We start from the raw sequence: 12,592 nt of genomic DNA, 5'->3' as shown, positions 1-12,592 counted from the left end.
TTTTTGCGACGGCGCGTTACCTCAGGTGTTAAGCTGTCAGTTCCGGAGGATTCAGCTTACCCGGGACCTGCTCTTGTGTCCCCAGGGAAGGTGTCGGTGTCCTCACGGCTCGCAGCGCTTCTGTCAGCTCTGCTGTTACTGTCACCGCTGTCAGAAGGCCGGCTCCGTTCCTGAGGTGTAGAAAGATGGCCGCCGAGAGCAGGAGGGGCGCCTCACGTTTAGGACGAGAAGCGTCAGAAGTGTGGGTAGCGCCGGCTGCGGTGGGCGGAGCCATGAAAAACACGGCCTAGGCCAACTAGAAGCTGGGGACTAAATTTGTGAAGCCTGCCAGAAATGAACGCTGCCCACGGCGCAAACAGATGAATAAAGTGGTGTAAAACGCCGCTGGACGCCGTGACACCGCTCCCCCAGGGACCAGGACCCCGTCTCTGCGACCAGATGGTGCCAGCCGCAGTCATTCTCACATTTTGAGGTGATGTAGCAGAGCTGGTGCAGACCTGTTGCATTGTGGCTGGTCTTTGGATCCCCCCCCCACCCCCCATAGTCAGGGGGGTGGAGAGGGACTTTCTGCCTCCTTGCATCATCCGCTTTCAATCAGTGGTGATGCAGTGGGGGCTGCACGGATGCCATAGTGGGCCCTCTGTTGTCCATGGAACAGGGCAGAATGTCCGGCATTAGGCCTGGCTCCAGGAGAGGATAGATAGAGGCGACACTATGTGCTAGCCTTTTGCTTGTGTGGGGAGATCAGGACCGTGAAGGAACCGTCACCTCTGCAGTGAGCTCAGGCACCCCACGTCGCAGGAGAGGGTACGGGGAGGAACTCTCCGCATTCTCGCCTGTTGATTCGGGGGAGATCGGAGCCTTGAAAGGAACCGTTACCCCCTTCACTCCGTTAATTCAAAAATAAAAGGTTACAGAAAAGTAAAAATTAAATAAGAACGTTGGGGTCTGAACCAGACCCAAGTGCCTCCTACAGACACTAAGCAAGAACTGGTTCTCTGGGAGCCAGCAGGAGGGTGTATACTGCAGGGGAGGAGAGAACTCTTTGTTTCAACTTAGTGTCCTCATAGTGGCAGCAGCATAACACCCACGGTCTGTGTCCCCCAATGAGGTGAAGGAGAAATAAAGGTCTGGTTAATTAAGATAAAATGTTGGGTCGTGACTCCTTTATTGGGAGACACAGGAAAGCATGGGTGTATGCTGCTGCCACTAGGCAGAAAAAAGGCCAACTCCTCCCCATCAGGCTACACCCACCCAGAGAACTAACCAGTTTTGGTTAGTGTCCAAGGAAGTCAGACACGGGTCCATGTTCAGACCAGTCTCTACCATCTTTTGTTTTACTAACAGTTTCCCTTTTTCTTTCAGATACACCTTGTAACAGTGTGTAAATTCTCACAGTTTTCCCAACTAAGGGACAGATAGAACAGTGTGGCGGCATCCACATCGTCCCCGCTCTAGTCTGAGAGGCGAGACCCTATTCCCTGTAACACTTCACAAGTGTCTCGGGGCGGCTCGTGGTGGAGTGTCCTGCCTTTCGGCCCCAGTGTCCCCCCCTAGCGTCCCTCCCATCATCCATGGTTGGCACCTTCTGGGACCATGACTGTGTGGGAGGGAAGACGTACCCATTCCAGCGACCCCCTCACCCAGGAATTCCTGATGCAGTCTTCAAAACTATGAAGTAGGAGTCGGGACCACATCTGGAACCAGTTACCTCTCCCTTCCAGTCACTTCATGGCGGCGAGGGCTCCACAGGATCAAAGGAAAATGTTGATAAAAGATGTGGCACAGGTGCCCTACTGCTGGATAGCGCCCCAGTTTATTACCGTCCCTTCTCGGCCTTTTTTTTTCCCTTCAAGATAGCGCCCCGTTTATTTTTGTCCGACAAAGCAATTTCCACATTTAGGCCCCAGCTTCAGACTAGTTCCATTCTACGATTAGGGCACACACGTTAGCCAGAGTGGCGGAAACTTCCTCGTGTCTTTTTTTTTCCAGCTAATCACGGAAGTTTTCACTGTCTCTCCAGCGCGGACTCACGACAATGGCCACAAAACATCTCTTTCCAACACCATAGAGTTAATGGACATATCATTCCCATACCATAGAGACTACAGGACATGTCTCCCCAGGGAGTTTATGGGTTAAGTTTATGTCTCCCCTCACACTAAGACTATGGCCAGCGTCACACTCAGCGTATGAAGATACGGTCCGTTTTTTAAGGCCGTAATACGCAGAAATGTTCCAAAAATAGTGATCCGTATGTCATCCGTAGGCAGGGTGTGGCAGTGTATTTTGCGCATGGCATCCTCCGTATGTAATCCGTATGGCATCCGTACTGCGATATTTTCTTGCAGGCTTGCAAAACCGACATCTAATGGATTTATGGGCTCAAATGTTCATTAAAACATACATACATATACATACACATATAGATATATATATATACATATATATACATATATACACACACACATACATTACAGACCAAAAGTTTGGACACATCTTCTCACTTAAAGATTTTTCTGTATTTTCATGACTATGAAAATTGTAAATTCACATTGAAGGCATCAAAACTATGAGTTAACACGTGTGGAATTAAAGTGTGAAACAACTGAAAATGTGTCTTAAATTCTAGGTTCTTCAAAGTAGCCACCTTTTGCTTTGATGACTGATTTGCACACTTTTGGCATTCTCTTGATGAGCTTAAGGAGGTTGTCACCGGAAATGGTCTTCCAACAATCTTGAAGGAGTTCCCAGAGATGCTTAGCACTTGTTGGCCCTTTTGCCTTCACTCTGTGGTCCAGCTGACCCCAAACCATTGGGTTCAGGTCTGGCGACTGAAGGCCAGGTCATCTGGCGTAGCACCCCACCACTCTCCTTCTTGGTCAAATAGCCCTTACACATCCTGGAGGTGTGTTTTGGGTCATTGTCCTGTTGAAAAATAAATGATGGTCCAACTAAACGCAAACCGGATGGAATAGCATGCCGCTGCAAGATGCTGTGGTAGCCATGCTGGTTCAGTATGCCTTCAATTTTGAATAAATCCCCAACAGTGTCACCAGCAAAGCCCCCCCACACCATCACACCTCCTCCTCCATGCTTCACGGTGGGAACCAGGCATGTAGAGTCCATCCGTTCACCTTTTCTGCATCACACAAAGACACGGTGGTTGGAACCAAAGATCTCAAATTTGGACTCATCAGACCAAAGCACAGATTTCCACTGGTCTAATGTCCATTCCTTGTGTTCTTTAGCCCAAACAAGTCTCTTCTGCTTGTTGCCTGTCCCTACCAGTGGTTTCCTAGCAGCTATTTTACCATGAAGGCCTGCTGCACAAAGTCTCCTCTTAACAGTTGTTGTAGATATGTGTTTGCTGCTAGAACTCTGTGTGGCATTGACCTGGTCTCTAATCTGAGCTGTTGTTAACCTGCGATTTCTGAGGCTGGTGACTCGGATAAACTTATCCTCAGAAGCAGAGGTGACTCTCGGTCTTCCTTTCCTGGGGCGGTCCTCATGTGAGCCAGTTTCTTTGTAGCGCTTGATGGTTTTTGCCACTGCACTTGGGGACACGTTCAAAGTTTTCCCAATTTTTCAGACTGACTGACCTTCATTTCTTAAAGTAATGATGGCCACTCGTTTTTCTTTACTTAGCTGCTTTTTTCTTGCCAAATTCTAACAGTCTATTCAGTAGGACTATCAGCTGTGTATCCACCAGACTTCTGCACAACACAACTGATGGTCCCAACCCCATTTATGAGGCAAGAAATCCCACTTATTAAACCTGACAGAGCACACCTGTGATGTGAAAACCATTCCTGGTGACTACCTCTTGAAGCTCATCAAGAGAATGCCAAGAGTGTGCAAAGCAGTCATCAAAGCAAAAGGTGGCTACTTTGAAGAACCTAGAATATAAGACAATTTCAGTTGTTTCACACTTTTTGTTAAGTATATAATTCCACATGTGATAATTCATAGTTTTGATGCCTTCAGTGTGAATGTACAATTTTCAGTCATGAAAATATAGAAAAATCTTTAAATGAGAAGGTGTGTCCAAACTTTTGGTCTGTACTATATATATATATATATATATATATATATATATATATATATATATATATAATTGTCTAAGGGGTACTTCTGTCTGTCTGTCCTCAACTTCCGTCACGGTTATTCATTAGCTGATTGGTCTCGCCAGCTGCCTGTCATGGCTGCCGCGACCAATCAGCGACGGGCACAGTCCAATTAGTCCCTCCCTACTCCCCTGCAGTCAGTGCCCGGCGCCCGCTCCATACTCCCCGCAGTCGCGGCTCACACAGGGTTAATGCCAGCGGTAACGGACCGCGTTATGCCGCAGGTAACTCCCTCCGTTACTGCCGCTATAAACCCTGTGTGACCACGTTTTTACTATTGACGCAGCCTATGCAGCGTCAATAGTAAAAGGATCTAATGTTAAAAATTAAAAAAAAATAAAATAAAAAAAAAAAATCATTGTATACTCCCCTTCCGCCGCCTTTCCCGTTCCTCGCCACCCTCCGGTAACCGCTGTGTGCAAGCGGCAGGTTCCGGTAGCAGGGATCGTATGCCAGAAGGACCTGCCATGACGTCACGGACATGTGTCCGCGACGTCTTCACACTCTGGGACCGGAAGCTGCCGCCTGTACCGCGCACAGACGACAGAACTGCAAGTATGGTGAGTATGTTAGAACTACAAGGGGCCCTCGGATCGGAAGGTGAGTATATGTTTATTTGTTAACCTGTGACATACGTGGCTGGGCAATATACTACGTAGCTGGGCAATATACTACGCGGCTCTGTGCTGTATACTACGTCACTGGGCAATATATATGTGTATATGTGTGTGTGTGTGTGTGTGTGTGTGTGTGTGTGTGTGTGCACGCACGCACACACAATTGCCGGCTTTTCCTTTCTCCTTCACAAACCCGACATGATATGAGAGATGGTTTACATACAGTAAACCATCTCATATCCTTTTTTGGGGGATATTCCACACTACTACTGTTAGTAGTGTGTATGTGCAAAATTTGGGCGCTGTAGCTGGTAAAATAAAGGGTTAAATCACGGAAAACATTGGCGTGGGCTCCCGCGCAATTTTCTCCGCCAGAGTGGTAAAGCCAGTGACAGGGTTACAGAACGAGGGTCTTCAGGTGGATTAAGAGTCTAATAAAATATTACAACACCCTGTGTCTTTATTTCATTAAAGGACTTGGTAATAATGTGTGTGTTTTATTAACCATTTCATACTATTGGATTAATAAAGGATAGGTGTCATAATTGACGCCTCTCCAATATTAATCTGTCTTAATAGCAAGGTGACATTAACCCTTCATTACCCCATATCCCATCGCTACAGGGGAGTGGGAAGAGAGGCCAAGTGCCAGAATAGGAGCATCTTCCAGATGTGCCTTTTCTGGGGTGGCTGGGGGCAGATGTTTGTAGCCGGGGGGGGCAATAACCATGGACTTTCTCTAGGCTATTAATATCTGCCCTCAGTCACTGGCTTTACCACTCTGGCGGAGAAAATTGCGCGGGAGCCTATTCCAATTTTTTCCACGATTTAACACTCTAATTTAATAGCTAGACACACCAAATTGTACACACGGACACTTGGAACATTGCTAATGAGGAATATGTAATAAAATAAGGGATATGAGATGGTATACTGTATGTAAACCACGTCTCATATCCTGTCGGGTTTGGGAAGGAGATAGCAAAAGCCGACAATTGAATTACCGGCTTTTATGCTATCTAGCGCTGAAGTAAAAAAAAAAATATATATATAAAAATATATTATATATATATATATATATATATATATATATATATATATATATTATAATATATTTTTATATATATTTTTTTTTTGTCTAAGGGTTTTTCCGTCTGTCCTGGAAATCCCGCGTCTCTGATTAGCCAGGCCTCGACCAATCAGCGACGGGCACAGCATGGCGACGATGATGTCATAAAGGTTGCCTCGACCAATCAGCAAGGGGCACAGTCTGCCGCGAATTTGCCTCGACCAATCAGCGACGGGCACAGTATTGACGTAGATGTCATAATGGTTGCCATGGCGACGATGTCAAAGGTTTCCTCGACCAATCAGCGACGGGCACAGTCTGCCGCGAATTCTGGAATCATCATTGTCCATATACTAAGGGGACATGCATATTCTAGAATACCCGATGCGTTAGAATCGGGCCACAATCTAATATATATATATATATATATACACATATACATATACACACACACACACACACACACCTATTCTATGTGTACACATTTATTCTACCTATTCTATTCTGTCAGTGTGATTGTACTGTACACTGCACTGAATTACCAGCTTTTCTATAGAACATCGCTGCGTATTTCTCGCAAGTCACATGCATGGTCCGTGTGTAATCAGTAATTTTCTCGCCCCCATAGATTTTCATTGGCGATTTTTTCGCGCAATACGGTGACAAACGCAGCATGCTGCGATTTTCTACGGCCGTACAAGACCGTATAATACGGATCAGTAAAATACGGCAGATAGGAGCTGGGCCATAGAGAATCATTGTACCGTATGCAATCCGTATTTTCTGCACCTCTCATACGTCTGTAAAACTCGCTAGTGTGACGCCGGCCTATTAGTGTCTTTATGGAATTGGTCCTTGCATTGACTGCAGGAACCCAAACATGAAAGTCTCTCAGGAACCCCCCACTGCCAGGGATAAAAGCGTACCCCCTCCTCCAAGTAGGTTTCCTCCCGATCTCTCGTAGTAGAGACCTGACCAAGGCATCTTAGTCGTTGGCAGAGGTCTCCACACATCTGACTGATTAATCCTCCGTCCCTGCAGCTCTGATCATTTCCCTACATGTTTCAGAAGCAAGCAGTCATGACAGACCTCACATAGGTCCAGGAAGCGAGCACAATCCAGCTCCACGTCTGGATCCCCTCTGCTCCCTCATCATCCATTTACAGGAACTGGAGGCTTTTTGCCAAGAAGAGTGAGCAGCTTTACCATCTGAGAAAATAAAGAACCTCATCCACAACTACCACAAAAGACTTCAAGCTGTCATTGATGTTAGAGGGGACAACACACAGTAATAAGAAATGGGGTATGTGAACTTTTGATCAGGGTCATGTGGATGTTTTGTGTTGTCATTATGATTTAAAAAGAGAAAACACAGTAGTCTGACAATAAATGGCTTCACCAACCACGAGCCATGAGTGGAGGAAATGTTGTGGTGTTATCATTCATATTCTCTGTAAAAAGGCTAATAAATCAAAAATTCTGCTGGGTGTGTAAACTTCTGAGCACAACTGTATCTCTGGTTTCACATTCCTGCATTCAGGTATTCGCCTTTTTCCATCCTTCCAGGGCCGTCACCTATCTCGTACTGTGACGGACCGACTGTTTCCATATGCTTCAAGATGAAGCATCTGATGCCGCAGCCTGGGCCCACCATACTAGGCAAGGACCTCATTAAGGCTGTGTCTCTTGATGAATCTCATTCGGTGAGAGAACTTTGCCTATCAGGACGTGAGAGCTCGTCCTTAAGCTGGTTCTTTTCTGCTTACAACGTGACCAGTAGTTTCCATCTCCAGAGACAGGGAAGGATCTTCTCTTCAGAGCCTTCCCTTCAGATGAGCGGTCGTTACTGCTCCCTTGTAGACGTTATCACGCCTATTTCACCTGTGTGTGGAATTTTACCATGGAAAGACCTTGGCGCCCATGGAGAAGAGTCTTCGGTCCTTCTAGTGATATTGCCTCTTCGGTGTCCATCTCCCTGCCTCTTCCCCTCTTCTTCAGCGTGTTCACCAAATTCAGTTGACATTGAAACAACTCTTGCCTTTCATTGTAAGGAACACGATGGGCCGTCCCCAGATCGTACCTTACTTTCTACTCCCTTGGGTGAAGCAAATCTGACCGGGAGGAGCCAATCACTTTGCCTATTGGTGGTAGGCTGTGTCCATGGATACTTTTACTCAGCTTGCAGAGCTGTATACGAGGAGCTTACAGCCCAGGGACACTTTTAAAGACCAAGAATCTTCCCTTCGACCAACCCTTCGAAGTTCAGGGTCCACCTTATCCGCATGAGCCGTGACTTATATCCAGAGCGGAACACTAAACAAGACAATCTGGTGTTCTTTCAACTGAACTCAATGTTCCTTTTCTCAGTCCTGCTCATCTCATGGGCCCTTCTTCATCCTCCAGATTTCTCAGCCCCTTAGTTTGCATCAGGACACAGAGGCAGCAGACTATAAGGCCGCTGGGTCTCTCCAACCAGGGTGTTTAACTAAATCATAGCAAGGCGTCCACCGTTTTCCCGCCAGAGCAGCACGGTGGGTCAGTGGTTAGCACTGCAGCCTTGCAGCACTGGGGTTCTGGATTCAATCCCACCAAGGACAACATCTGCAAGGAGTTTGTATGTTCTCTCCCTGTTTGCGTGGGTTTCCTCCGGGTTCTCTGGTTTCCTCCCACATTCCAAAGACATACTGATAGGGAATTTAGATTGTGAGCCCCATCGGGGACAGCGATGAAACGGTGTGTAAACTGTAAAGCGCTGCGGAATATGTTAGCGCTATATTAAAATAAAATTATTATTATATGTCTGGTTGCAAAGGGTCCTGAGCCTGGTTGCACTCCTTCCTTGTAAAGCCGTTACCTCCCTTCCTTCTCTAGGCATTTCATACTTTTTTCCTCCCATCGTCTATTTTCAATCAGGATCTTGCCAGGAACAGAGTGAGGTAAAGACCTATTCCACTTAGGATCACAACAGTGGGAGTTTCACGGGCTGTTAGATCGCTTCTTCGTCTTCAGTCCACACCTTCTCCTAGTGCTACACGGTTCTCGTCTATTCTTTAGCGATCACCAATCTGGATTAGGGACGTCCCTCCTGCAGCAGTGGACCAACCTTACATTTTTGAGTACCTGTCTCTCTTCCCACACTAAGGACTGCTTTATGATATCCTATGGTTTACAGTGTCCCCCAATGACGCAATAGAGAAAAGAAGATTTTGGGTACTTTCCGTAAAATCTTTTTCTCTGAGCCTTCATTGGGGGACACGACACCCGCTCCCTGTTTGAGCCATTGTGGGTTACATTTAGGGTAATCTACTTTAACCCCTTTCCCCAGTTTTCTCCCAAACTGGTTGGTTCTCTCCCAGATGGTGGGTATATACTGCTGGGGAGGAGTAAGCTTTATTCTGCACAGTGTCAGCAGCTTACACTCATGGTTTCCTGTGTCCCCAAAAGAAGGTTCCAAGAAACAGATTTTACGACAAGTATCCAAAATCTTTCTTTGTACACAGTCGCAACAGGAGCTGAAAACAGCAAATCGTTGTTGGTGTCAGGTGTCCACCAACTCCAAGGATAAATCAGCAATACGAGTGGTGGACAATCCAAGGGTTTTTTTAAAGAATTTTTTTCTCAATTATATTTAACAACGAAATTAAAAAAGAAAAAAAACCAAAACAGGTTTCCTGAGGTTTCGCACTCAAGGCTCCCAGTTCTCATTATTCCCAGCAGGTCTTACGTTCTTATAGTAGTCCACAAAGCTGATCTCGCTTCCGTCTGCCTTCTTGAAGGTGGACGCTGGAGTCATGTTCCAGGCGATCTCGTCTATACGGTAGGTTTTATTGTTGTACCTGCACAAAAAGCAGCGTTGATCAGTGAAATTAAGAATTCAGTAAAGAATAAGTCATCAAACAAATCGCAATTTCACGCTCTTTAGCAGAAATTAAAAATAATATATATATATATATATATTAAAAATATTCTTAAAAAAAAAAATCTAATATGATCACGTTTTCTTAGGTCAAAAATACAGAATTTTAAAAAATAAAATAAGATCATATTCAGTATCATCACCAGTAACAAAAGAAGGAATAAAAAAAATAAAATGATTTAACGCTGTAAAGTAAAAGAAAATAATGGCAGAACTGCTGATTTTTAGTAGATCCAAGTTTCCTAAAAATACAATATGTGAAGAAACCATTGTATGTACCTCAAAGTGGCATCGACAAAAACTACAGCTCGCCACACAAAAATCAAAGACTCACACCGCTCCATGGATAGAAGAAAAAAAAAATTAAAGGACTCAGAAAATGGTCAATTTAATTTTATTTTTTTAAACAAAGTTCAAATATTTTTTTTACCTACTTAAAAAAGACAAGTTTAGCATTGCTGTAGCTGTACAAATAAGGAGAATGTTATTGGGTCATTTTTTTAATACGACGAACACCATCAATAAGAAAAAAAAAAACGCAGAATTTTTTTTTTTTTAAAGTCATGACACTTTGTTTTTCAGCATATTATAGTGTAAAATTAATGGTGTAATTAAAAACTACAACTCGTCCCGCAAAACAACAAGATGTAATATGGCGATAGTGAAAGTAAAAAAAATAAAAAAATAAAAAGTTATGGATCTTTGAGAAGAAAAATTAAACACAAATGAAAACTGCTGATCATTAAGAGTCAATTACATAAATTTGGTTCCAAAAGTGAAGGAATAGAATGTACCCAGGTGATCCATTTCCTTCTAGAGGCGCCGGTGCCAACAGAGCGGCCGAGTACGAGGCACATGGCGGCTCTTAGGCTTCTTTCATGCTTCCGTTTTTGCAATCTGCACAGGATCCGTCAATATGTTGAAATGACGGATCCTGTGCAGATTGTATATAACGGGTGCACTGGGCCTGTTTTTCCTGACGGACCAGTCGAGGCTATGCGCACTTGTTGTGTATGCGTCTTCGCAGCGGTTTTCCGCTGCAAAAAACGCATAAACAAAACCTAGGTTAAAAATAATTAAAAATAAATTGGGGGAAAAAAAAAATCGTAATATTCTCACCTTCCGGCATCCCACGCAGCGTTAAGGATGCTTGCGATGCTCCCGGCAGCTGGCGTTCCCAATAATGCCTTGCGTGCAATGACCTCTGCATAGGCAGCATCAATAATAAAAAGAAAGAGAGTGAACGAGAGAGAGAGAGAGAGAATTTCCCTGACTGGAAATTCTTCCGCGCATGCTCAGTTTCAAAAGACGGCACCGTCGCTGGATTCCTGCTTTTCACAGTCAGTGACGGATCCTGCACCCATAGGCTTCCATTATAGCCAACGCCGGACAGTGCAGGACCTGATATTACGACGTGCAGAAAAAACGTTCCTCTGAATGTTTTCTCCGCTCAACGGACAACGATTTACCGACGGATCGAGTGCACGACGGATGAAACGGATGGCCATCCATCACAATTCGTCGCTAATACAAATCTATGGGAAAAAACAGGATCCAGTAGAAAAATTTGCTGGATCCTGTATTTTTTCAAAAATCAACGGATTTCGACGGGAGAGAAAAGACGGAAGTGTGAAAGAGGCCTTACTTGGTGAGGACGATCTGTCCGATCAGCTCCTTGCAGCAGGCGTCCTGGAACCTCTGAGGGCCACACGAGGAGTACAGGCTGCTCATGATGTCGTGCACAGTCTCGTTCCTGAGGACTTTATGGCTGACATCAATGCTCAACTTGATGCTGGACTCATACTGGAGGATGGAGGTGGAAAACCCCGGCCAGATGGAGAGTCTGATGGGAGAGGAGACAGGACGGAGGGTGAAGATGGAGGAGAAAAGTAACAGCATCAGTGTGTACAGACACCTACAGGCAACAGCAGGGAGCCAGCAAAGAGCAGGAGGATTCTGTGCCTACATACATTACTTATCCTCCAGAGCTGCACTCACTATTCTGCTGGTGCAGTCACCGTGTACATACATTACATTACTGATCCCGAGTTACATCCTGTATTATACCCCAGAGCTACACTCACTATTCTGCTGGTGCAGTCACTGTGTACATACATTACATTACTGATCCTGAGTTACCTCCTGTATTATACCCCAGAGCTGCACTCACTATTCTGCTGGTGCAGTCACTGTGTACATACATACACCAGAGCTGCCCTCACTATTCTGCTGTAGTCACTGTGTACATACATTACATCACTGATCCTGAGTTACATCCTGTATTATACCCCAGAGCTGCACTCACTATTCTGCTGGTGCAGTCACTGTGTACATACATTACATGCTCCCATGGGTACAGCATGGTCAGTCCCATGTAAACCCTGCTCTGCTGGTTACCGGTGGGCTCGGACTTCGGTGGCGTCGCTCGGGTTGTAGTAGTTGCGTCCTATCTGCTTCATGTCCATGATCTTCAGGAGTCTGGGGGGAGAGAACAGGCGCTGTCAGCTCTGCAGGTGGAGGACGTGTGTGATCCCAGCAGTGGGCGAGGGGATGTGGGAACCACTGGAAGATGTGACTGAGGGTTTATCATTTTGGGGAACAGACGACAATTAATTCTGGATTTTTCTTCTTTTTGCTTTACAGACTTTAACGCAGGAAATTAATCACTTTAGATTTTCACAGATCGGACTTTCCTGGATGTGGCGATAACAAATAGGATTTTTTTAGTGTTCATCGTTAATGACGGGAAAGGCGGTCAGATCAGAAGGTTAGAGATTTTATGTTTTTTTAATGTAGATTTCTATTGTGGCTTTTTGCTTAATATTCTTCATCGGAGACCAGAACTTGTCAGTATTGCCGTATA

At 45.1% G+C, this 12,592-nt stretch overlaps 1 protein-coding gene and 1 pseudogene across 1 annotated transcript in view; both read right to left on the bottom strand.

The window, feature by feature from the left end:
• The window catches only part of LOC143786226 (uncharacterized), a 467,324-nt pseudogene that overhangs the window by 370,056 nt on the left and 84,676 nt on the right, over positions 1-12,592 (bottom strand).
• LOC143785860 (piwi-like protein 1) overlaps positions 1-12,592 on the bottom strand; it is a 79,573-nt gene that overhangs the window by 27,801 nt on the left and 39,180 nt on the right. Inside the window, exons 4-6 of the mRNA XM_077274994.1 lie at positions 12,127-12,207; positions 11,375-11,572; positions 9,538-9,649 (exon numbers count right to left, since the gene is read on the bottom strand). Of these exons, the coding sequence (XP_077131109.1) occupies positions 9,538-9,649; positions 11,375-11,572; positions 12,127-12,194 (378 nt within the window). The 5' untranslated portion in view covers positions 12,195-12,207. The remainder of the gene's footprint in view (positions 1-9,537; positions 9,650-11,374; positions 11,573-12,126; positions 12,208-12,592) is intronic.

The sequence above is a fragment of the Ranitomeya variabilis genome, chromosome 7, assembly GCF_051348905.1.
Source record: "Ranitomeya variabilis isolate aRanVar5 chromosome 7, aRanVar5.hap1, whole genome shotgun sequence".
Taxonomy (NCBI): Eukaryota; Metazoa; Chordata; class Amphibia; order Anura; family Dendrobatidae; genus Ranitomeya; species Ranitomeya variabilis.
The sequence above is the reverse complement of the archived record's forward strand: the minus strand, read 5'-3'. Positions and strand labels throughout refer to the sequence as shown.